The sequence below is a fragment of the Poromitra crassiceps genome (genome assembly GCF_964638095.1).
Source record: "Poromitra crassiceps genome assembly, chromosome: 2".
NCBI lineage: Eukaryota > Metazoa > Chordata > Actinopteri > Beryciformes > Melamphaidae > Poromitra > Poromitra crassiceps.
Genome location: NC_139624.1, coordinates 72149354 through 72171511, shown reverse-complemented (window position 1 = coordinate 72171511; position 22158 = coordinate 72149354). Strand labels below are relative to the sequence as shown.

The following is a 22158-nucleotide window of genomic DNA, read 5'->3' as shown; positions in this document are numbered from 1 at the left end:
ATAAATACAAACTCAATCAACAAATATAGTCAAGTAAAGTTATGTAATGGAGGCCTTGGAGGGTCTTCTTGACCCCCCAAAATCCTGATCTCTAAAATGCCAGCAATCAAAACAAAGGAGCTGGCTTATACTGTAGGCTACATGAGGGGTGCCCCATAGGTAGATCGTGATCTACTGGTATCAACAAGTAGCTCGCCAAAGAAATCCAAATTTTATTTTTTATTTTTAATGCATAAACTGAATCCCACTCATGTATAGCTAACTCAGTATCTACAGTATTCAACATAGCATAGCATTCAGCATTATTAAATAATGTTAAATAAATAATATAATGCTGTTAAAATGTGCTATGTACTTCGGGGGATAGGGGGAAAAGAAGTAGCTCGCGGCTAGTTTTATTTTTTGTGAGCAGCTCTCATCCTAAAAAAAGTTTGGGCACCCCTGCTGTAGCCTACATCAAGAGGCATGAATCAATCAGGAAATTCAATAAAAGTTATTCACAATAAAGAAACAGTGTATGATGTTGTCTGCTGGCAGGGGAAGAGAACGGCCACCCAGCTGAAAATCACATCAACTATCTAGACAAGTCCAAGAGCAGTCCGCTCCATCTGGCTGTGCGAGGGGGCAACATCGAGACCATCCGCCTCTGCATTGCCAGTGGAGCCAAAATTGACCAGAAACAGGTATTGGCTTCACAAAGCAAAACAATATAACATACTGTAACATGTTGGCATTCATGTACAGTACATGTACAACATCTCACTTTGTCTAAAGTTCAGAATTGGATGGTATCATGTTGACACATGGGAGGGAGCTAGCTACCCATTCTACTGCTAGCCACAGAGCAGCTTCGATGCAAAAATAAGGATTTAGCAGTGCCTCTGTTAAGGTCAATTCACAGTACTAGTTGGCGAACGAGGGAAGAGCTGTACTACACTTTCTCCACTGGTGTGCGGATTCAAACCAGCAACTCTCTTGTCACAAGCCCACTCCTACATTCAGGCTATAGCGCGCTGACCAATCAAAGGACACCAAATGTCAAATTGACATGATTTATTTTTCAATCTCATTTGACTCACACCTGTAAAGCATTTTGCCTGGCAAAGGATCTGAGTCTTTGTGCTGTGAGAGCATGTCAGTCTTATCGCGGCCATCTGGGAGCGATCGTTATGTCTAGCCCTGGGATAGTAGCCAGAACTACAGCAGGAGTAGTGAGTACAGTAATAGCTTCAGATGGCTAAATTGATACAAATTACCTCCACTTACACTGTGGAGCTGTGTGGCGCGATCACCGGCCTACTCCTGCCAGTCCTAGTTATATCATTAAAGGCTTGTGTTACACCCCCCCAACCCCCCTTCTGTTCAGCCAGCAGACCTAGTGATAGTTTCCTAATGTTACATGGGGAAGTGTACAGCATGTGTGTGTGTGTGTGTGTGTGTGTGTGTGTGTGCATGCGCGTGTGTGTGTGTGTGTGTGTGTGTGTGTGTGTGTGTGTGTGTGCGTGCCAGCGTGGGTGCCTGTGTGTAAGTATAACTGACGCACTGCTGTGTGTGTGTTTTGTGCCAGTTATCTCTGTCCACCCCATGATTGGCTGTGTCTGCGGGTGGGAAGCCAGAATGAGGGTATGTGTCCTGGTCGCTGCACTAGTGCCTCCTCTGGGCGGTCGGGGGGTGCCTGTTCAGGGCGGAAGGGAACTGGTGGGAATAGCGTGATCCTCCCACGTGCTACGGTCCTGCCGGTGACGCTCCCTGCTGTCGGGTGAAAAGAAGCGGCTGTCAACTGCACATGTATCAGAGGAAGCATGTGTGTGTCTATGGCTCTCCCCAGATCGGCGGAGGGCGTGGGCAGCGACCGGAGCAGCAGGGGGAATTGGCCAAGTACAATAGAGACACTGCATGAAATAAGCCACGCCCATCACGGGAGAAAGCTCTCCATTCACTTCCATACACCAGCGTCATTTTCCTTGTATTAAACATAGCTAAAAGCTGTTGTGTGGTGGGCTGCACAGACAACAAATGTAAAAAATCACAAATTAAAGTTTTTTTGTACTCCCGAGCAAAACAAGGAAGCCATTGAGAATTGGCGAGAAGAAAAATGTGGATCTAGCTGTCAAGGAAGAAAGTTGGGGTGTTAATTTTCTGTATATATAATCTTTGTGTGCAACACGTGACATTAGGAGAACGGCAGGATTGGGGGGGAGTTTTTGTTTCCCCCCGTTTTGGGCGTGGTTTCTGAATGATGATGCGCTCCGCAGTGTCTCTATTGGGGAGAAAATGGGGGGGAAATCAGAAAAAGAAAAAAACAAGTTAAAGTGCATCTCTTATCTTTATCTTCTTATGCTAGAAAATCCACAAACTCTACTAAAGTCATTTGGATCCCCGTTGCTCCCCCAGGGTAAATCCGGATGTCATCATGATCTATATCTGTGCACTCATTATTCCTGTCCAGGTTGACCGGTCCACAGCGCTCCATTTCGCCTGCACCCAGGGTGCAACTGAGGCAGTCAAGCTGATGCTCTGCTCCTACAGTCACGTGGAGGACATCATCAACCTAACAGATGGGGCATGCCAGACCCCTCTGCACAGGTGGGTTCCCCCTATCCCTCCATCTTGCTACATGTAATCCATTCATTTATCCCTGTGTTCATTCATACATACAATAATCCTGTCCATAAGGCCATGTTCACATTACAGGCAAATGCGATTTGCTGCTAAAATCATGGATCATCATTATCTTGATTGGTTTCCCAAATCTGATTTGGGCAAGTGTTCAAGTCGGATCTGTGTGTCCAGATACAATGAGCCAACATACAATGTTTCTGGCAGTGTTTGCATGTCTGCTCTCTGCTCTTCAAGTCCCCGCCCCCTGCAAAAGACACTCTCAAATCTGATTTGGGTGATCAGCGCGTCCACACTGAAGTCACATCAGTCGAAAGCAGATTGGAAATTACCTCCATATGTGGTTGGGGACAAGTGACACAAATCAGACTTGGAGCGTCCAGACTCATAAAACCAATCTGGATAGAATCATTAATAGGTCATAAAGTTCACAAATCGGATTTGGCCTCCTAGTCTGAACATGGCCTAAGTTACTTCTATTCGTTCATTCTTTCAGTAATTAATTTATACATAACTTATAGATGTCTCTCTCATATATGCACAGCTTATTTTATTTATAAACATCCCTACTAGAAATGTGTGTAATTGTTGCAAATGGATCTAAGTGTTCAGAAATGCTTTGCATGGTTTCAGGTACACAGTTTTAATTGATAGCGCGCCAATACATTGATAGTGTCTCACTGTATTTATTTACTGTATGGCTGCTTCAGATTTACACTTTTGGTTTACTTTGGGTTATTGGGATGTATCTCTGGTTACTATCTTCACTGATGTTGCTCATTTAGTTTTCGCAGTGCTGCTGCAGTACTGCTGCGGTGCTGCTGCAGTACTGCTGCGGTGCTGCCGTAGTGCTGCTGCGGTGCTGCTGCAGCACCGCTGCAGTGCCGCTGTGGTGCTGCTGCAGTGCTGCTGCGGTGCTGCTGCAGTACTGCTGAGGTGCTGCTGCAGTGCTGCTGCGGTGCTGCTGCAGTGCTGCTGCAGTACTGCTGCACACACTGCTGCACACACTGCTGCAGTACTGCTGCGGTGCTGCTGCAGTGCTGCTGCGGTGCTGCTGCAGTGCTGCTGCAGTACTGCTGCAGTGCTGCTGCGGTACTGCTGCGGTGCTGCTGCAGTGCTGCTGTGGTGTTGCTGCAGTGCTGCTGCAGTGGGCAGTGCTGCTGCAGTACTGCTGCGGTGCTGCCACAGTGCTGCAGCAGCGGTAAAAGTGGGGGCTTTGGTTATTTAATAAATGTTTTCTTTGTTCTTAACACACACAAAAAACGGCTTAACAAAAGCCCCACTAGTGCTATGAGACTAAATGAGAGACATCTGTAGCTCCTGCTGTGCAGCAATGGTAGTCAAATCACCTACTTAATATCAACATCATACCACCATGATAAATGGGAAGGACAGAAATAAACCCCTCCGGCATGGCGAATTGATTGAGTTGTAATTTGAAATGATAATGAAGATATGAATATATAATAAAGATATGCGTTCCACATTAACAGTATCCAAAAGCTATTTGTGTTGGCATAGACCGCAGCAGAAGGGGGCCTGGCAGGGGCACCTTAAAATAATATTTATATCTCGCTCGTCCTCTGTTATCGTCAATGTGCTCTGCCTCCTGTGACAAGTCCCCTCCTCCTCCAATATTTGATCATGGCAATCAATAGCCCACATTAATTGTGTTATATTATGAACTCATTGCGGTTACATTTTCCTTGGTGGAAATGATTCCTTGTCATCATAGAAACAATAAAAAAACACAAATACCCACACAAAACTATCAAAAATAAATTGTTAGGAAATAAGCAGCCAAAAGGCGTATTCGCCCCATGTCGACCAGCTGGTATCAAGTAGCTGGTATGGCCTTGTCTTGTCTTTTTTTTTTTTTTAGACAAAGAGAATCAGGGAAGCAGTTCAGACAGTATCATTCCAAGACAGTGATACAGAAACCTCTGTAGTCCCAGTACTCCCCTAATATTATTATTATTATTTTTTAAACAAGACAACCATTTTAGCCTGGTCTAAAATGACTTCTACAGCCCTTCATTTGGATAAAGCATCTTTTCCACTCCTTAAGTGTCTCTCAGAGCAAAATGTCACCACAGCAGGAAGTGGTTGTTTAAAGTGAGTCATACAGTGCGTGTATCCTGGAGATGGAATCAAGGAGGAAAAGCTGTGTGGTTTCTCACAGAATTAGAGTGAATCATCCTAGTTGTGCATCTGACATAATTACAAGACGTTGAGTCACAAAATGCTGTGATGCTGTCTTTAGGCTACAGATAGATCCTGTGATGCTGTCTTTAGGCTACAGATATATCCTGTGATGCTGTCTTTAGGCTACAGATAGATCCTGTGATGCTGTCTTTAGGCTACAGACAGACGAGCTGCTTTACAATGATTGTGTGTTTACTTTTCCAGGGCCACTATATTTGACCACACAGAGCTGGCAGTGTACCTCATTTCTTTGGTAAATAAGACACACGCGCACGCATGCACGCACGCACGCACGCACGCACGCACGCACGCACACACACACACACACACACACACACACACACACACACACACACACACACACACACACACACACACACACACACGGGCTGGGTGATATGGACAAAATCATATATCACAACATTTTTGACCAAAATAACCTCAATATCGATATTGCGACAATGTAGGGATGACCATTGGGGGTTTCACAAAATATTTATACAATGAGATTTTTGACAAATAATCATCAGTAATGTGGATGTAATAACAAGGCAAATTACAGAACAGCTTGAGTAGTTGAGAAAATGACATCACTTTACTGTAATGCAGCCTTTAAAACCAAGACAAAACAACATGTACAGTATGCTTTATCACAATATTACGATATCCAAAATCTAAAATATCTTGTCTCATATCATATCGAATATTGACATATTGCCCAGCCCACACACACACACACACACACACACACACACACACACACACACACACACACACACACACACACACACACACACACACACACACACACACACACACACACACACACACACACAGTTTAACTGCACTAAAACTATGATGTCTTGTACCAGCATGAGGCTGGCATGCTGTGTGTTAGCCTCGACGCGAGACTCAGCCTTCATTCTTCATTCTGAGCCTCGAAGGAACACCCCAATATGGCGTTGCAGGCTCTGCTAAAATAGCCTTACATCTTCCTACACGTTAGCAATCACAATAAAACAGTACCTCCCTCCCGCACAAGGTTGTTATCGAAGTTTCGGATAATCGGTATTCCTAAATATTGCATAGTTTCCAATACCGAGCTGTTGTAATCATGCCAGAGCTTATTTTATTGTGTTCTTCCGGATGTGTACGCAAGGCGGCCGGCCCGGATGGCATCCCTGGGCGTGTCCTCAAGGCCTGCGCACACCAGCTGGCAGGCGTATTCACAGACATTTTTAACCAGTCTCTCTCCCTCCGGCAAGTTCCCCCCTGCTTCAAAACAGCAACAATCATCCCCATTCCCAAACAGCAGAAAGTGACCAGCCTCAACGACTGGCGCCCAATAGCCCTAACGCCCATAGCAAGCAAATGCTTCGAAAAGCTGGTTATATCACAGATCCGTCCCACACTCCCCCCAGACCATGACCCGCTAGGCCGCTACAATTCGCATACCGCCCCAACAGGAGCACAGCGGATGCAGTAGCACACGTGCTCCACACCGCCCTCTCCCACCTGGAGGGGAAGGACACCTATGTGAGAATGCTGTTCGTGGACTACAGCTCAGCATTCAACACCATAGTACCCTCCAGGCTGGTAAGCAAACTCAAGCATCTGGGACTAAGCACAGCGATGTGTGACTGGATCCTGGACTTTCTAACAGACCGCCACCAGGTGGTGAAAGTGGGCAACCTCACCTCCTCCCCACTGACCATCAGCATAGGAGCGCCACAGGGGTGCGTCTCCAGCCCCTTCTGGTACGACCTCTACACCCACGACTGCGTGGTGACTCAAACTTCGAACACCATCGTGAAGTTTGCAGATGACACAGCGGTCGTGGGGCGGATCTCCAGGAGCGACGAGATAGCCTACAGAAAGGAGGTGGAGGCCCTGGAACAATGGTGCCAGGACAACCACCTCTCTCTGAACGTCTCCAAGACAAAGGAGGTCATTGTAGACTACAGAAGGGGGGGGGGGCGCACACCCCCCAATCACCATCAACGGCACAGTGGTGGAAAGGGTGGACAGCTTCAAGTACCTGGGAGTCAATATCCACCAGGACCTGACATGGGCCAACCACAGCGCCACTGTTGTCAAAAAGGCCCAACAGCGACTACACGGACTCAGGCGCCTGAAGAAATTCGGGCTGAGGCCAAAAATCCTCAGGGACTTCTACAGAGGCACCATTGAAAGCCTGCTGACTGGCTGCTTCACCACCTGGTACGGGAACTGCACCACCATGGACCGCAGGGCGCTAAGAAGGGTGAGGCGCGCGGCCCAGCACGTAACAGGATGTGAGCTGCCAAAACTGCAAGATCTGTACAACCAGCGGTGCCTCAGGAGGTCCCTGAAGATCATCAAAGACACAAACCACCCCCACAACAGTCTGTTCTCCCTGCTACCCTCAGGGAGGAGATACAGGGTCCCAAGAGCACGCACAAATCGCTTGAGGGACAGTTTCTTCTCACAGGCCACGAGACTCCTTAACATATACAAATAGTGTAGTAGCCGTACTGTACCGCACTGTAGATGCTACCATTATGTATGACTAATGTTCAATAGTATGTTTAATTATTATACGCTATTTGCACCTAACAGAATGTTAATATGTTTAATTATGTTTAAAGTATGTTCATGCCATTTGCACTATGGGCAGTGAACACGCCGCTGTCTGTGGCGTGTCTTACTGCTTTATTGCTTGTTGCCTCTTGTTTTTTATTTATATATCTTTTATTTTTTGCACTATGTTGTAACGGAGCCTACAGCACAAGAATTTCACACGTGATACTTGTACTACGGAGTGACAATAAAAATCTTGAATCTTGAATCTTGGAGACGTTCAGAGAGAGGTGGTTGTCCTGGCACCATTGTTCCAGGGCCTCCACCTCCTTTCTGTAGGCTGTCTTGTCGCTCCTGGAGATCCGCCCCACGACTGCTGTGTCGTCTGCAAACTTCATGATGGTGTTCGAAGTTTGAGTCACCACGCAGTCGTGGGTGTAGAGGTCATACCAGAAGTGGCTGGAGACGCACCCCTGTGGCGCTCCTATGCTGATGGTCAGTGGGGAGGAGGTGAGGTTGCCCACTTTCACCACCTGGTGGCGGTCTGTTAGAAAGTCCAGGATCCAGTCACACATCGCTGTGCTTAGTCCCAGATGCTTGAGTTTGCTTACCAGCCTGGAGGGTACTATGGTGTTGAATGCTGAGCTGTAGTCCACGAACAGCATTCTCACATAGGTGTCCTTCCCCTCCAGGTGGGAGAGGGCGGTGTGGAGCACGTGTGCTACTGCATCCGCTGTGCTCCTGTTGGGGCGGTATGCGAATTGTAGCGGCCTAGCGGGTCATGGTCTGGGGGGAGTGTGGGACGGATCTGTGATATAACCAGCTTTTCGAAGCATTTGCTTGCTATGGGCGTTAGGGCTATTGGGCGCCAGTCGTTGAGGCTGGTCACTTTCTGCTGTTTGGGAATGGGGATGATTGTTGCTGTTTTGAAGGAGGGGGGAACTTGCCGGAGGGAGAGAGACTGGTTAAAAATATCTGTGAATACGCCTGCCAGCTGGTGTGCGCAGGCCTTGAGGACACGCCCAGGGATGCCATCCGGGCCGGCCGCCTTGCGTGGATTGATACGCAAGAACGACCGGCGGACTTCATCCTCGGTGATGGTGAGGGGGCGGTCCGGATCTATGGGGGGGGGGAGGTGGGGGTTGTGGTTGTGGGTGGGGGCGGGGAGGGTGTGAGTGGGAGGGGGGGTTGGTGGTTAGGTGGGAGTGGAGGGGAGGTGGGTGAGGAAAGGAGTGGGGGGAAGGTGAGGGGGGGTTAGTGGGCGCTCTGGCAGAGGGGTCGAACCTAGCGTAGAACGCGTTGAGTTCGTCCGGCAGGGTGGGTGACGTGCTGGGGTTCTGTCGTTTCACCCCTTTGAAGCCTGTGGCAGCATGGAGTCCACTCCACAGGTGTCTGGGGTTGTTAGTGTCCAATTTTGACTCCAGCTGCTTTCCATAATCTCTCCGTGCTTTTTTTATTGCGGTTCGGAGGGCATATTGTGCCTGCTTGTATTGTTCTGGTGTACCAGAACTGAAGGCGGTGGTCCGGGCGTGAAGGGCAGCCCGGACATCACTGTTGACCCAGGGCTTCTGATTTGGCATTATTTTGATTCTCTTTGTAGGGACTATGTCCTCGGTGCACTTCCTTATGAAGCATGACACCGTCTCTACATATTCGCCCAGGTCTCCTGCAGCCTTGAACTCCTCCCATACTACTTGGTCAAAGCAATCCCTGATTGGTCTGACCAGCAGTGGGCGGTTCAGAATGCCGGGGGCTGTTTTTTGAGTTTTTGTTGGTACCTGGGTATGAGTAGGATGGAGGCGTGGTCCGATTTGCCGAAGGGGGGGGCGGGGTATGGCCTTGTAGCTATGGCGGATGTTTGTGTAACATTGATCCAGTGTGTTTTTGCCTCGGGTGTGGAAGTGGATGTGCTGGTGAAGCGTGGGCATTCTCCCTCTCAGGTTTGCCTTGTTGAAGTCCCCAGCCACTACCAACGCCATTTCTGGTTGTTTTGTCCCTTGTGCGCTAATCGCACGTTGCAATTCCTTCAGTGCGATGTTGACATTCGCCTGGGGAGGTATGTACACACCAATGACAGTGACTGATGTGAATTCCCTCGGGCTGTAATGCGGTACGCACTGCAGCATTACATACTCCAGACAAAGGAGGTCATTGTAGACTACAGAAGGGGGGGGGGGGCACCCCCCCCCCATCACCATCAATGGCACAGTGGTGGAAAGGGTGGACAGCTTCAAGTACTTGGGAGTCAATATCCACCAGGACCTGACATGGGCCAACCACACCGCCACTGTTGTCAAAAAGGCCCAACAGCGACTACACAGACTCAGGCGCCTGAAGAAATTCGGGCTAAGGCCAAAAATCCTCAGGGACTTCTACAGAGGCACCATTGAAAGCCTGCTGACTGGCTGCTTCACCAGCTGGGACGGGAACTGCACCACCATGGACCGCAGGGCGCTAAGAAGGGTGAGGCGCGCGCGGCCCAGCACGTAACAGGATGTGAGCTGCCAAAACTGCATGATCTGTACAACCAGCGGTGCCTCAGGAGGTCCCTGAAGATTATCAAAGACACAAACAACCCCCACAACAGTCTGTTCTCCCTGCTACCCTCAGGGAGGAGATACAGGGTCCCAAGAACACGCACAAATCGCTTGAGGGACAGTTTCTTCTCACAGGCCACGAGACCCCTTAACATATACAAATAGTGTAGTAGCCGCACTGTACCGCACTGTAGATGCTACCATTATGTATGACTAATGTTCAATAGTATGTTTAATTAGGTATACGCTATTTGCACCTAACATAATGTTATTATGTTTAAAGTATGTTCATGCCATTTGCACTATGGGCAGTGAATACGCCACTGTCTGTGGCGTGTCTTACTGCTTTATTGCTTGTTGCCTCTTGTTTTTATTTATATATCTTTTATTTTTTGCACTATGTTGTAACGGAGCCTACAGTACAAGAATTTCACATGTGATACTTGTACTACGGAGTGACAATAAAAATCTTAAATCTTGAATCTTGAATCTTGTAATTACACGTTTCCACCTGTAGACAGAACAGAGATGGCGCTGCTTCCCCACTGGGAAGTGGAAGAACAACAACAGCCATTTTCAATGGAAAAGACAGAAAAATGCTCTGGCATGTGAATAAGGGCTCGGTATTGGAAACGACGCAATATACCCTTTTCACTGGGCCATTTTGTGTCAAAAAGGCAGGGTAAACACAGGTACGAACGAACAGAACACTAATGAGGGTTTCCAACTTCTATGATTGGAAGTTGGAAACCCTCATTACTGTTTTGCTTGCACCTGTGTTTACCCTGCCTTTTCGACACAAAATGGCCCCGTGAAAAGGGTCCTTATTTGGGAATACCGATTATCCGAAACTTCAGATAACAACCTTGTGTGGGAGGTAGGTACTGTTTTATTGTGATTGCTAACGTGTAGGAAGATGTAAGGCCATTTTAGCGGAGCCTGAAACGTCATATTTGGGTGCTACTTTGAGACTCAGTATGAAGAATGAAGGCTGAGTCTGGCGTCCTGCTACAGTCTTCTCACATCAAGGCTAGCTGTGTGTGCTCACTGTGCTACAGTAGGTATGTCCTGCTACAGTCTTCTCATGTCAAGGCTAGCTGTGTGTGTGATATAGTAGGTATGTCCTGCTACAGTCTTCTCATGTCAAGGCTAGCTGTGTGTGCTACAGTAGGTATGTCCTGCTACAGTCTTCTTGTGTCAAGGCTAGCTGTGTGTGCTACAGTAGGTATGTCCTGCTACAGTCTTCTTGTGTCAAGGCTAGCTGTGTGTGCTACAGTAGGTATGTCCTGCTACAGTCTTCTTGTGTCAAGGCTAGATGTGTGTGCTCACTGTGCTATAGTAGGTATGTCATGCTACAGTCTTCTCACATCAAGGCTAGCTGTGTGTGCTCACTGTGCTACAGTAGGTATGTCCTGCTACAGTCTTCTCATGTCAAGGCTAGCTGTGTGTGTGCTATAGTAGGTATGTCCTGCTATAGTCTTCTCATGTCAAGGCTAGCTGTGTGTGCTACAGTAGGTATGTCCTGCTACAGTCTTCTTGTGTCAAGGCTAGCTGTGTGTGCTACAGTAGGTATGTCCTGCTACAGTCTTCTTGTGTCAAGGCTAGCTGTGTGTGCTACAGTAGGTATGTCCTGCTACAGTCTTCTTGTGTCAAGGCTAGATGTGTGTGCTCACTGTGCTATAGTAGGTATGTCCTGCTACAGTCTTCTCACATCAAGGCTAGCTGTGTGTGCTCACTGTGCTACAGTAGGTATGTCCTGCTACAGTCTTCTCATGTCAAGGCTAGCTGTGTGTGTGCTATAGTAGGTATGTCCTGCTACAGTCTTCTCATGTCAAGGCTAGCTGTGTGTGCTACAGTAGGTATGTCCTGCTACAGTCTTCTCATGTCAAGGCTAGCTGTGTGTGCTCACTGTGCTACAGTAGGTATGTCCTGCTACAGTCTTCTCACGTCAAGGCTAGCTGTGTGTGCTCACTGTGCTATAGTAGGTATGTCCTGCTACAGTCTTCTCACGTCAAGGCTAGCTGTGTGTGCTCACTGTGCTATAGTAGGTATGTCCTGCTACAGTCTTCTCACGTCAAGGCTAGCTGTGTGTGTGTCAGATCTGCCCCAACCTTACTTACTTTTAAAAATAGACTAAAGACTTTTATGTTTACCGTCGCTTTTAACTGCTGACAGCTACTATGCAAACCCAATGAGTCCTCTATAAGTTTTTAGCTCTTTTTGCAACTGCTGCGCCTGTTGCTTAATGCACTTTTTATACTCTTTTTTTAAGTTTTGTTGTGATGCTTTTAAATGTCCATTTTATTCTCTTCTTTTATTCTCCTGTCAACCATTTTATGTGAAGCACTTTGAATTGCCTCTGTGTATGAAATGTGCTATACAAATAAACTTGACTTGACTTGACTTACAGTAGGCATGTCCTGCTACAGTCTTCTCACGTCAAGCCTAGCTGTGTGTGCTACAGTAGGTATGTCCTGCTACAGTCTTCTTGCGTCAAGGCTAGCTGTCTGTGTAGGTATGTCCTGCTACAGTCTTCTCACATCAAGCCTAGCTGTGTGTGCTACAGTAGGTATGTCCTGCTACAGTCTTCTCACGTCAAGGCTAGCTGTGTGTGCTACAGTAGGTATGTCCTGCTACAGTCTTCTCACGTCAAGGCTAGCTGTGTGTGCTACAGTAGGTATGTCCTGCTACAGTCTTCTCACGTCAAGGCTAGCTGTGTGTGCTACAGTAGGTATGTCCTGCTACAGTCTTCTCACGTCAAGCCTAGCTGTGCGTGCTACAGTAGGTATGTCCTGCTACAGTCTTCTTGCGTCAAGGCTAGCTGTCTGTGTAGGTATGTCCTGCTACAGTCTTCTCACATCAAGCCTAGCTGTGTGTGCTACAGTAGGTATGTCCTGCTACAGTCTTCTTGCGTCAAGGCTAGCTGTGTGTGTAGGTATGTCCTGCTACAGTCTTCTTGCGTCAAGGCTAGCTGTGTGTGTAGGTATGTCCTGCTACAGTCTTCTCACATTACTTTACTTTACTTTACTTTATTTCATTTAGCAGACGCTTTTGTCCAAAGCGACTTACAGCATATTACAATATAGCATAAAAATACAGCAATAAAATGCAACAATAAACAACAATAAATAGAAATAAAGACGGGAACATAAAATACACACATCACTTTTCGGAAGGGCCCAGGTGTAGTTCGAAAAAGTGTGTTTTTAGTCTCCGGCGGAAAATGGCCAACGAGTCAGCCAGCATAACAGAGGGGGGGAGCTCGTTCCACCATTGAGGAGCCAGGGAGGAAAAGAGTCGTGAGTGGGCTAAGCGGCCCCCAGGGTCACGTAGTGATGGAGGGGCAAGGCGAGCTGTGCAGGTGGAGGAGCGGAGGGGACGGTTGGTTGTTTGAAAACTGACCAAAGATTGCAGATAGGTAGGGGCTGACCGGTGAACTGCCCGGTAGGCCAGTACAAGGGTCTTGAATTTAATGCGGGCTATAATTGGGAGCCAGTGGAGGTCGCGGAGAAGGGGAGTGACGTGAGAGAATTTAGGTAGATTGAACACCAGTCGGGCAGCTGCGTTCTGGATGAGCTGGAGGGATTGGAAGGCCGAGGCAGGTAGCCCCGCCATGAGAACATTGCAGTAATCAAGGCGGGAAAGAACAAGTGCCTGTACCAGTAGTTGAGTTGCCTCCCTAGTGAGAAATTTTCTGATTTTTCTGATGTTGTACAGTTGGAACCTACATGAGCGGGCGGTTGCAGAGATGAAAGATGAGGTTGAAAGCTGATTATCTATAATTACACCTAGGTTTTTGACAGTTTTTGATGGCCGTACAGTGGTATTGTCTATGGTGATGGAAAGGTCTGTGAGAGGGCAGTTTTTACCGGGGATGAAAAGAAGTTCTGTTTTGTCGAGATTGAGTTTTAGATGATGGGCGGTCATCCAGGTAACAATGTCTTTGAGACACGCGGCTAGGCGTGCCTCAATTTGGGTATCGTCAGGGGGAAAAGAAAGAAAGAGTTGAGTGTCGTCGGCATAGCTGTGATAGGAAAACCCGTGAGAGGAGATTATGTGACCAAGGGACCTAACATACAGAAGAAATAGGAAGGGGCCGAGGACAGATCCCTGGGGGACACCCGTGTTCAGAGTGCATGATTTAGAGAGGGACCCACACCAGAGAACCTGAAGGGAGCGGTTGGAAAGGTAAGAGGTGAACCATGAGAGTGCAGTGCCAGAAATACCAAGATCAGTGAGAGTGGAGAGGAGGATGTGATGATTCACCGTGTCAAATGCAGCTGATAGATCCAGGAGTACTAAAACAGAGGAGAGGGAGGAGGCTTTGGCTGTGTGAAGGGCATGAGTGACAGAGAGGAGAGCTGTTTCAGTGGAGTGAGCGGGTTTAAAACCAGATTGTAGGGGGTCCAGAAGGTTATTGCGAGAGAGATGGAGAGAAAGCTGTTCCGATACTGCGCGTTCAAGGGTTTTTGAAATGAATGGAAGGAGAGAAACTGGGCGGTAATTTTGTATGACAGTATGGTCCAGGGAGGGTTTTTTGAGGAGTGGCTTGATTCTAGCTGTTTTAAGGGGAACCGGGACTATACCAGAGGACAGGGAGGAGTTGATGAGGGAAGTGAGGAAAGGAGATAGATCGGAGGATATGGTTTGGAGAAGAGGGGAGGGGATAGGATCCAGGGGGCAGGTGGTGGCAGGATGGGACAAGGCTAGCTGTGTGTGCTACAGTAGGTATGTCCTGCTACAGTCTTCTTGCGTCAAGGCTAGCTGTGTGTGTAGGTATGTCCTGCTACAGTCTTCTCACGTCAAGGCTAGCTGTGTGTGCTACAGTAGGTATGTCCTGCTACAGTCTTCTCACGTCAAGGCTAGCTGTGTGTGCTACAGTAGGTATGTCCTGCTACAGTCTTCTCATGTCAAGGCTAGCTGTGTGTGCTACAGTAGGTATGTCCTGCTACAGTCTTCTTGCGTCAAGGCTAGCTGTGTGTGCTCACTGTGCTATAGTAGGTATGTCCTGCTACAGTCTTCTTGCGTCAAGGCTAGCTGTGTGTGCTCACTGTGCTATAGTAGGTATGTCCTGCTACAGTCTTGTGGATGTTGTGGTGTCATCTTGCTAATGTCCCGCACATGTGATGCTGTGTTGTGATGATCTTGTGCCTATAGAAAAGTGTCATCTTGTTCTTAGCGAATGGTATCAAAGAGATGAAAACAGCACTTTTTTTCCCCTGCAGCAAATACTGCAACACTGTAAATTGCATTTTACAGTGTATTAAAAGCTTACAGTGTATAATAAAGTAAAATAAAAAATCTTCTTGGGTCTATCTCCATATCTCTCTCTATCGTTTATCATGCTTCAATTTCATCTGGTGACTGGCTCTTTTCCGCCACTTAGTGCCTCTGGTGTCTTGCCTTCTTTGCTTATTAGGTTAAAGGTTTTCTCTTTTATTTGACCAAAGAAGACAAACATGTCGGAAGTGGCTTTTTTAGCCTTTCACTTAGTTCTTCCACCATCTGCCATTGCAAGAAGCTGTGAAAGCGTTAGCTGAAGAACAGCCCACAAAATCCAGCTTGGTGGTGGCATTTCTCACTACTATAATAAGGTGAAGGGAGCGCACACAGTTGCTCAGTTGCTCGAGCAACAGGCGAGGTGTGTGCGAGGCATGCTAAAAATTAGCGTGCGAAGCGTGCAATATTTCTAGTCTATCTAATAAAGGCAGGTCTGTCCTTCACATACCTCGAGAACCGTTGGTCGGATTGACTTCAAACTCATGGAGTGCGCTGCTGGGGACCCAAGAAAGTGTAGTGTCGGATTTTGTGTAATGTGACAAATCAGAACACGGCTTTCACGTATCTCGAGAACCGTTCGTCGGATAGACCCTTTTCACAAGGGCCATTTTGTGTCGAAAAGGCAGAATAAACACAGGTGCAAGCAAAACCCTAATGAGGGTTTCCAAATTCCAATCTGCTGGGGACCCGATAAAGTACAGTGTAGAATTTCGTACAATTCGACCAATCGGGAGGGGGGGGGGGGGGGTTGAAGAGTGGGAGAGTATGGATGGGGGGATGGAGAGGGAGGAGAACGGGCACTGCACTAGTAAATGCAGTGTGGAGGCTGCCAGTGTTTTCAGCGATGGTCTCATTGCTAATTCTACTAAAGTCTTGAAGTGAACGTGGTAGCGACCTATTGATGTTAAGATTCTACACAGACAGCACCTTTAAGTGTGACATATTGAGTTATACTGAAATGGACATTTTGTCTTGTTTGTATTCACACCCGGTGTACGGTATACCCTGCTTATGTGATTGGAAGGGCTAAAGGGTCGGAGTTGTTCAACAAGACTAAGTTTTAAGTGTATTCTCGCCTTAGGGTGCAGACATCAACCGCATTGATTGTAAGGGTCACACTCCCTTGCTGCTGGCTACGAGCTGTGGGGCGTGGAAAACTGTGGATCTGCTGCTGTCAAAAGGTAAGCTAGCATAATTCACCACCTGCAATGTTATGCTCATATGATTTGCATGGTGCCTCATAACTCGTGTGTGTGTGTGTGTGTGTGTGTGTGTGCGTGCGCGCGCGCGAATGCGCATTTCTTCATATCTTTTAGGGGCAAATGTCAATGTGAAAGACGCATCAGGTTGTAGCTTCCTTCACCTGACCATCCTCCAGCCCAAGGGTCTGAGGAATCTCACACAGGAAGTACTGCAGGTAGCCGCAGTCCATGTGAAGGTTATCCAGTGTATGTTATTGCTTGGCGAAGGATGTCATTAGAGTTACTCATTACCTTCCTGGTACAATTTGCCTTGAGCCGAGCTGCATGCATTGATAGCCAGCTGATGATTGGAAGGTCATTACCCCACTCACTGAGCCAAATGATAATTCTTAAAAAACATTAAAAGATTTGAAGCTAACAGCGATGCCCAAGTGAAATGAAAAACCTCCAAAATGAGCCAATGAAGAAGGGCCAATGAATTTACAGTTGCCACCGCATGAAATTGATCTGTGTGTATCTGAGTGTGCAAATTACATTACTTATGTAATCTCTGTGTGTGTGTGTGTGTGTGTGTGTGTGTGTGTGTGTGTGCGCATGTGCGCGCGCGTGTGTGTGCATGTACAAATTAAGCAATTGTAGAAGTTACACAATTTACTCTGCATATTGCAGATTCTTGATCAGTTTTCAGTCATCGGGTGGTGAGTTGTAGTTGTAAAGATATTTGTTCTGCAATTCAGCATTTGAGAAAAAATATGCTGCAGGCAGTGTCGTAGTCGAGTCACTTTATCTCGAGTCCGAGTCAAGTTTCGAGTCCCCAGTGTCACCAAAGGAGAGTTAAGTCCTCATTACCTGAGTCCAGAGTTACTGAACATGAGCGTGAATCCGCATGTACTGTAGGTGGAACACACGTGCCTGCCCTTGCACGAAATGTTATAATGTCACGGTATTAATATACTCTAGCTATCGTATGCCAAATTATTATGGCCTATTACAAAAGAAAATTTTAATTTATTAATTAACAGGTTTGAGGCCGTCTCCAACTACAAGTCCGAATGCATGAATGCTCGAGTCTGAGTCATTAGTGCTCAGGTCCAAGTCGAGTCACAAGTCCTGAAAATGAGTCCAGGACTCGAGTACTACTGCACAACAATGGCTGCAGGGGCTGTTGTAGTAGGATTAAGGCGATAACTGTAGAATAAATATTGGATGTTTTTTTTATGGCTATAATCATTATGCAAACCTATATTTTATGCATGTGTGCCTTGTTGAGTACACATACTCTATGTGATTATACATACATGAAGATGTCTATGATGTGTCTTGCTTTAGCATAACAGCATCAAGGCGTTGCTGAGCGCTGAGGATAATGAGGGCTGCACCCCGCTGCACTACGCTTGCAGACTGGGTATCCATGACTCAGTGAAGAACATGCTGGGCCTCACAGGACAGGTCTGCCTGGCACGCAAGTCCAAGGACAAGAAGTCTGCGCTGCACTTTGCTGCCCAGTGAGTTGGATTGGTCCCTCTGGGCATGACTTTTCTATACCATTAAAACCAAACCATACATACCGATTGGCCCTGATTTTCACTCTGCACTTGCTTCAAGTTTGCAACTTTGATCAGAAAAAGTGCCAAGTGGGTCACAAATTAATTGAGGCCAGTTTACTTTGTAGCTACTCAGTGCCTTTCATAAACTGCCTGTAATATATACTGTAGCCTACCGTATTAAAACGGCACACAATTAAAATTCACAAACCTGGCAAATAATTTGCTACCTATCAAGTGCCCTGTATGCCACCGTGTTCAACTTGACCATTGTAAAGATCTATCAGAATTTACTAATTGGTTTTGGAGGAAAAAAAAGACAGAATAATGTCAGATAATTTATCTTTGTTTTCAGTTATCTATAATAATTTAATTACAGCAGGGGTTCTCTGCTAATAATAGTACACATGGTAGACATACCTCAAATAACTGGAGGAGCACTCAAGGAGAAACAGCTATACCGTATGCCGGTGCGACGTTGTAATACAAAACTAGCTGTTCCAGTGGTGGCTTAAGATCACAACCCTGACACCTGTCCTTTAGATCACAACCCTGATACCTGTCCTTTAGATCACAACCCTGACACCTGTCCTTTAGATCACAACCCTGACACCTGTCCTTTAGATCACAACCCTGACACTTGTCCTTTAGATCACAACCCTGACACCTGTCCTTTAGATCACAACCCTGACACCTGTCCTTTAGATCACAACCCTGACACCTGTCCTTTAGATCACAACCCTGACACCTGTCCTTTAGATCACAACCCTGACACCTGTCCTTTAGATCACAACCCTGACACCTGTCCTTTAGATCACAACCCTGACACCTGTCCTTTAGATCACAACCCTGACACTTGTCCTTTAGATCACAACCCTGACACCTGTCCTTTAGATCACAACCCTGACACCTGTCCTTTAGATCACAACCCTGACACCTGTCCTTTAGATCACAACCCTGACACTTGTCCTTTAGATCACAACCCTGACACCTGTCCTTTAGATCACAACCCTGACACTGCTCCTTTAGATCACAACCCTGACACCTGTCCTTTAGATCAGTGATTCCCAACCAGGGGTACGTGTACCCCTAGGGGTACTTGAGCAGCTTGCAGGGGGTAGGCTACTTGGAATGATTGGGGAATACAATTTACCTCCAAAATGATAAATAAATATATATATATTCCAAGTCATTTCATAAGCCCATTGTTAAAATGTGATGTGTGTGCCGCAACTAGTTCTGCTGGCAAGTGTCAACTGCTACACTGTTCTGCTACTGATAATGGCAAAAAAACAACTAAAAAGCCCAAACACCGGCAGTTCAGTGAAACATATATTTTGTATAGATTTACTTGTATGTAATCATCAACACGCATGAGTGAGGGGTACTATTGTCATGGAAAAACAGCTCAAGGGGTACATAAGACAAAAAAGGTTGGGAACCACTGCTTTAGATCACAACCCTGCCACCTGTCTTTTAGATCACAACCCTGACACCTGTCCTTTAGATCACAACCCTGACACCTGTCCTTTAGATCACAACCCTGACACCTGTCCTTTAGATCACAACCCTGACACCTGTCCTTTAGATCACAACCCTGACACCTGTCCTTTAGATCACAACCCTGACACTTGTCCTTTAGATCACAACCCTGACACCTGTCCTTTAGATCACAACCCTGACACCTGTCCTTTAGATCACAACCCTGACACCTGTCCTTTAGATCACAACCCTGACACCTGTCCTTTAGATCACAACCCTGACACCTGTCCTTTAGATCACAACCCTGACACCTGTCCTTTAGATCACAACCCTGACACTTGTCCTTTAGATCACAACCCTGACACCTGTCCTTTAGATCACAACCCTGACACTGCTCCTTTAGATCACAACCCTGACACTTGTCCTTTAGATCACAACCCTGACACCTGTCCTTTAGATCACAACCCTGACACCGCTCCTTTAGATCACAACCCTGACACCTGTCCTTTAGATCACAACCCTGACACCTGTCCTTTAGATCACAACCCTGACACCTGTCCTTTAGATCACAACCCTGACACCTCAGTGTTTCCCATACATAAAGGAATTTGTGGCGGGCCGCCACAATAATATTTGGACCGCCACAATAAGATGTTGACCAAAAAAAAAAAAAAAAAAAAATTTTTTTTTTTTTTTTACAGTGCACCTGAACGCAACATGCAAGATATCCGCTGAATAAGTGTCCAATAAATGTTCATGTCATTCTGGCCAATACTTCTGTTATAGCATTTCAGTCTGGAATATGGAATATCTTTCAATAATCTATGATTTAGCTGCTAAATTGTCAAATACCGCCATCTGCTCGCTACCCAGGCACTTATGTATGTACTTAACCCAACTAACTTAACCTAACTAACTATCCGGTGTGCACAACACTGTCAGCCTAAACTCCGGCTGACACCCCAAAAACCTACAATCCGCTACAGAAAAATGTATATTGTTTGTTTATTAACTGGCCCCTCGCCTTCTATCATTTCACGAAAGTGGCAAAGCAAGTTGAGTATCCCTAACTATAGGGAGAAATTTAGTTTGTCATTGTAAACCCACAGCACAGTAATGATGACATGTTTTTCATAGATCTAGCCTTTTAATTTTGCTCTTAAGCTTTCTCAAAGTACACCAAATTCATGCATTTTACTTTAAAATGTTTAAAAAAATCTTGCTGGGGGGGCATTCCCCCGCACCCCCCTAGGGGGTCTGCAGTCCCCCACCACAAATTCTCAAAATCCTGTGGGAAACACTGCACCTGTCCTTTAGATCACAACCCTGACACCTGTCCTTTAGATCACAACCCTGACACCGCTCCTTTAGATCACAACCCTGACACCTGTCCTTTAGATCACAACCCTGACACCTGTCCTTTAGATCACAACCCTGACACCGCTCCTTTAGATCACAACCCTGACACCTGTCCTTTAGATCACAACCCTGACACTTGTCCTTTAGGTCACAACCCTGACACCTGTCCTTTAGATCACAACCCTGACACCGCTCCTTTAGATCACAACCCTGACACCTGTCCTTTAGATCACAACCCTGACACCTGTCCTTTAGATCACAACCCTGACACCTGTCCTTTAGATCACAACCCTGACACCGCTCCTTTAGATCACAACCCTGACACCTGTCCTTTAGATCACAACCCTGACACCTGTCCTTTAGATCACAACCCTGACACCTGTCCTTTAGATCACAACCCTGACACCTGTCCTTTAGATCACAACCCTGACACCTGTCCTTTAGATCACAACCCTGACACCGCTCCTTTAGATCACAACCCTGACACCTGTCCTTTAGATCACAACCCTGACACCGCTCCTTTAGATCACAACCCTGACACTGCTCCTTTAGATCACAACCCTGACACCTGTCCTTTAGATCACAACCCTGACACCGCTCCTTTAGATCACAACCCTGACACCTGTCCTTTAGATCACACCCCCTAACACCTGTCCTTTAGATCACAACCCCTGACACCGCACCTTTAGCTACTTTGTAACAAGCACGGTGTATTGGTCGATGACACCAATGGAGCATAAAACATTCATCAGAAAAGGCTTCCCAAAAAGCCTCTGAGTTACCATCTTGCGATAGCCAAGAATTGTATTTCTGTGATGGAAAAGATGAAAAATGAACCACGCAACTGAATAAATCTCTGCGCAATTCTTTCAATTAAGTGAGCAATTTCTGGACTCAAAAGCTTTTTGACAATGGATTCCACCGACTCTGACCATTATCTTATCAATTAATCAACTACACCAAAATGGACTTGTCATGAGAATAGAATCCAATTAGCGAGGCACATTCAAAGGAATGTTACTGATAGTGTGAAACGAGTGCTCGTTCAAAATTATTGTCATTGTTTTATGATGTACACCGATTTCATTTGAGATAAAAGGCAAATGAAGGCCATACTCTGTTCACACCTCATTCCCTTCCCCCAACTCTCCTCGACGCTGGCAGGAAGTGCTGCCGGCCTTCTTGGAGACAAAGACAAATCATAGGATCATAAGGAAAGCCAATAAGTCAGTGCGGTTTTCTCCTCCTTAATTCCAGCTTGGGCCAGCAGAGGAGTCATTAACGCTCCCCAACACTTTCTACCTTTAGGCAGCGGGTTAATGGCATAGTTAGTACGGATCCCATCCGTCTACCAGATGGCCCAGGTTCAAT

At 46.6% G+C, this 22158-nt stretch overlaps 1 protein-coding gene across 1 annotated transcript in view; it reads left to right on the top strand.

Moving 5' to 3' along the window:
- trpa1b (transient receptor potential cation channel, subfamily A, member 1b) overlaps positions 1 to 22158 on the top strand; it is a gene marked incomplete at both ends in the record, with an annotated part of 58723 nt that overhangs the window by 8887 nt on the left and 27678 nt on the right. Inside the window, 6 exons of the mRNA XM_083662971.1 lie at positions 538 to 683; positions 2450 to 2586; positions 5029 to 5077; positions 16282 to 16381; positions 16517 to 16617; positions 17732 to 17907. Of these exons, the coding sequence (XP_083519097.1) occupies positions 538 to 683; positions 2450 to 2586; positions 5029 to 5077; positions 16282 to 16381; positions 16517 to 16617; positions 17732 to 17907 (709 nt within the window). The remainder of the gene's footprint in view (positions 1 to 537; positions 684 to 2449; positions 2587 to 5028; positions 5078 to 16281; positions 16382 to 16516; positions 16618 to 17731; positions 17908 to 22158) is intronic.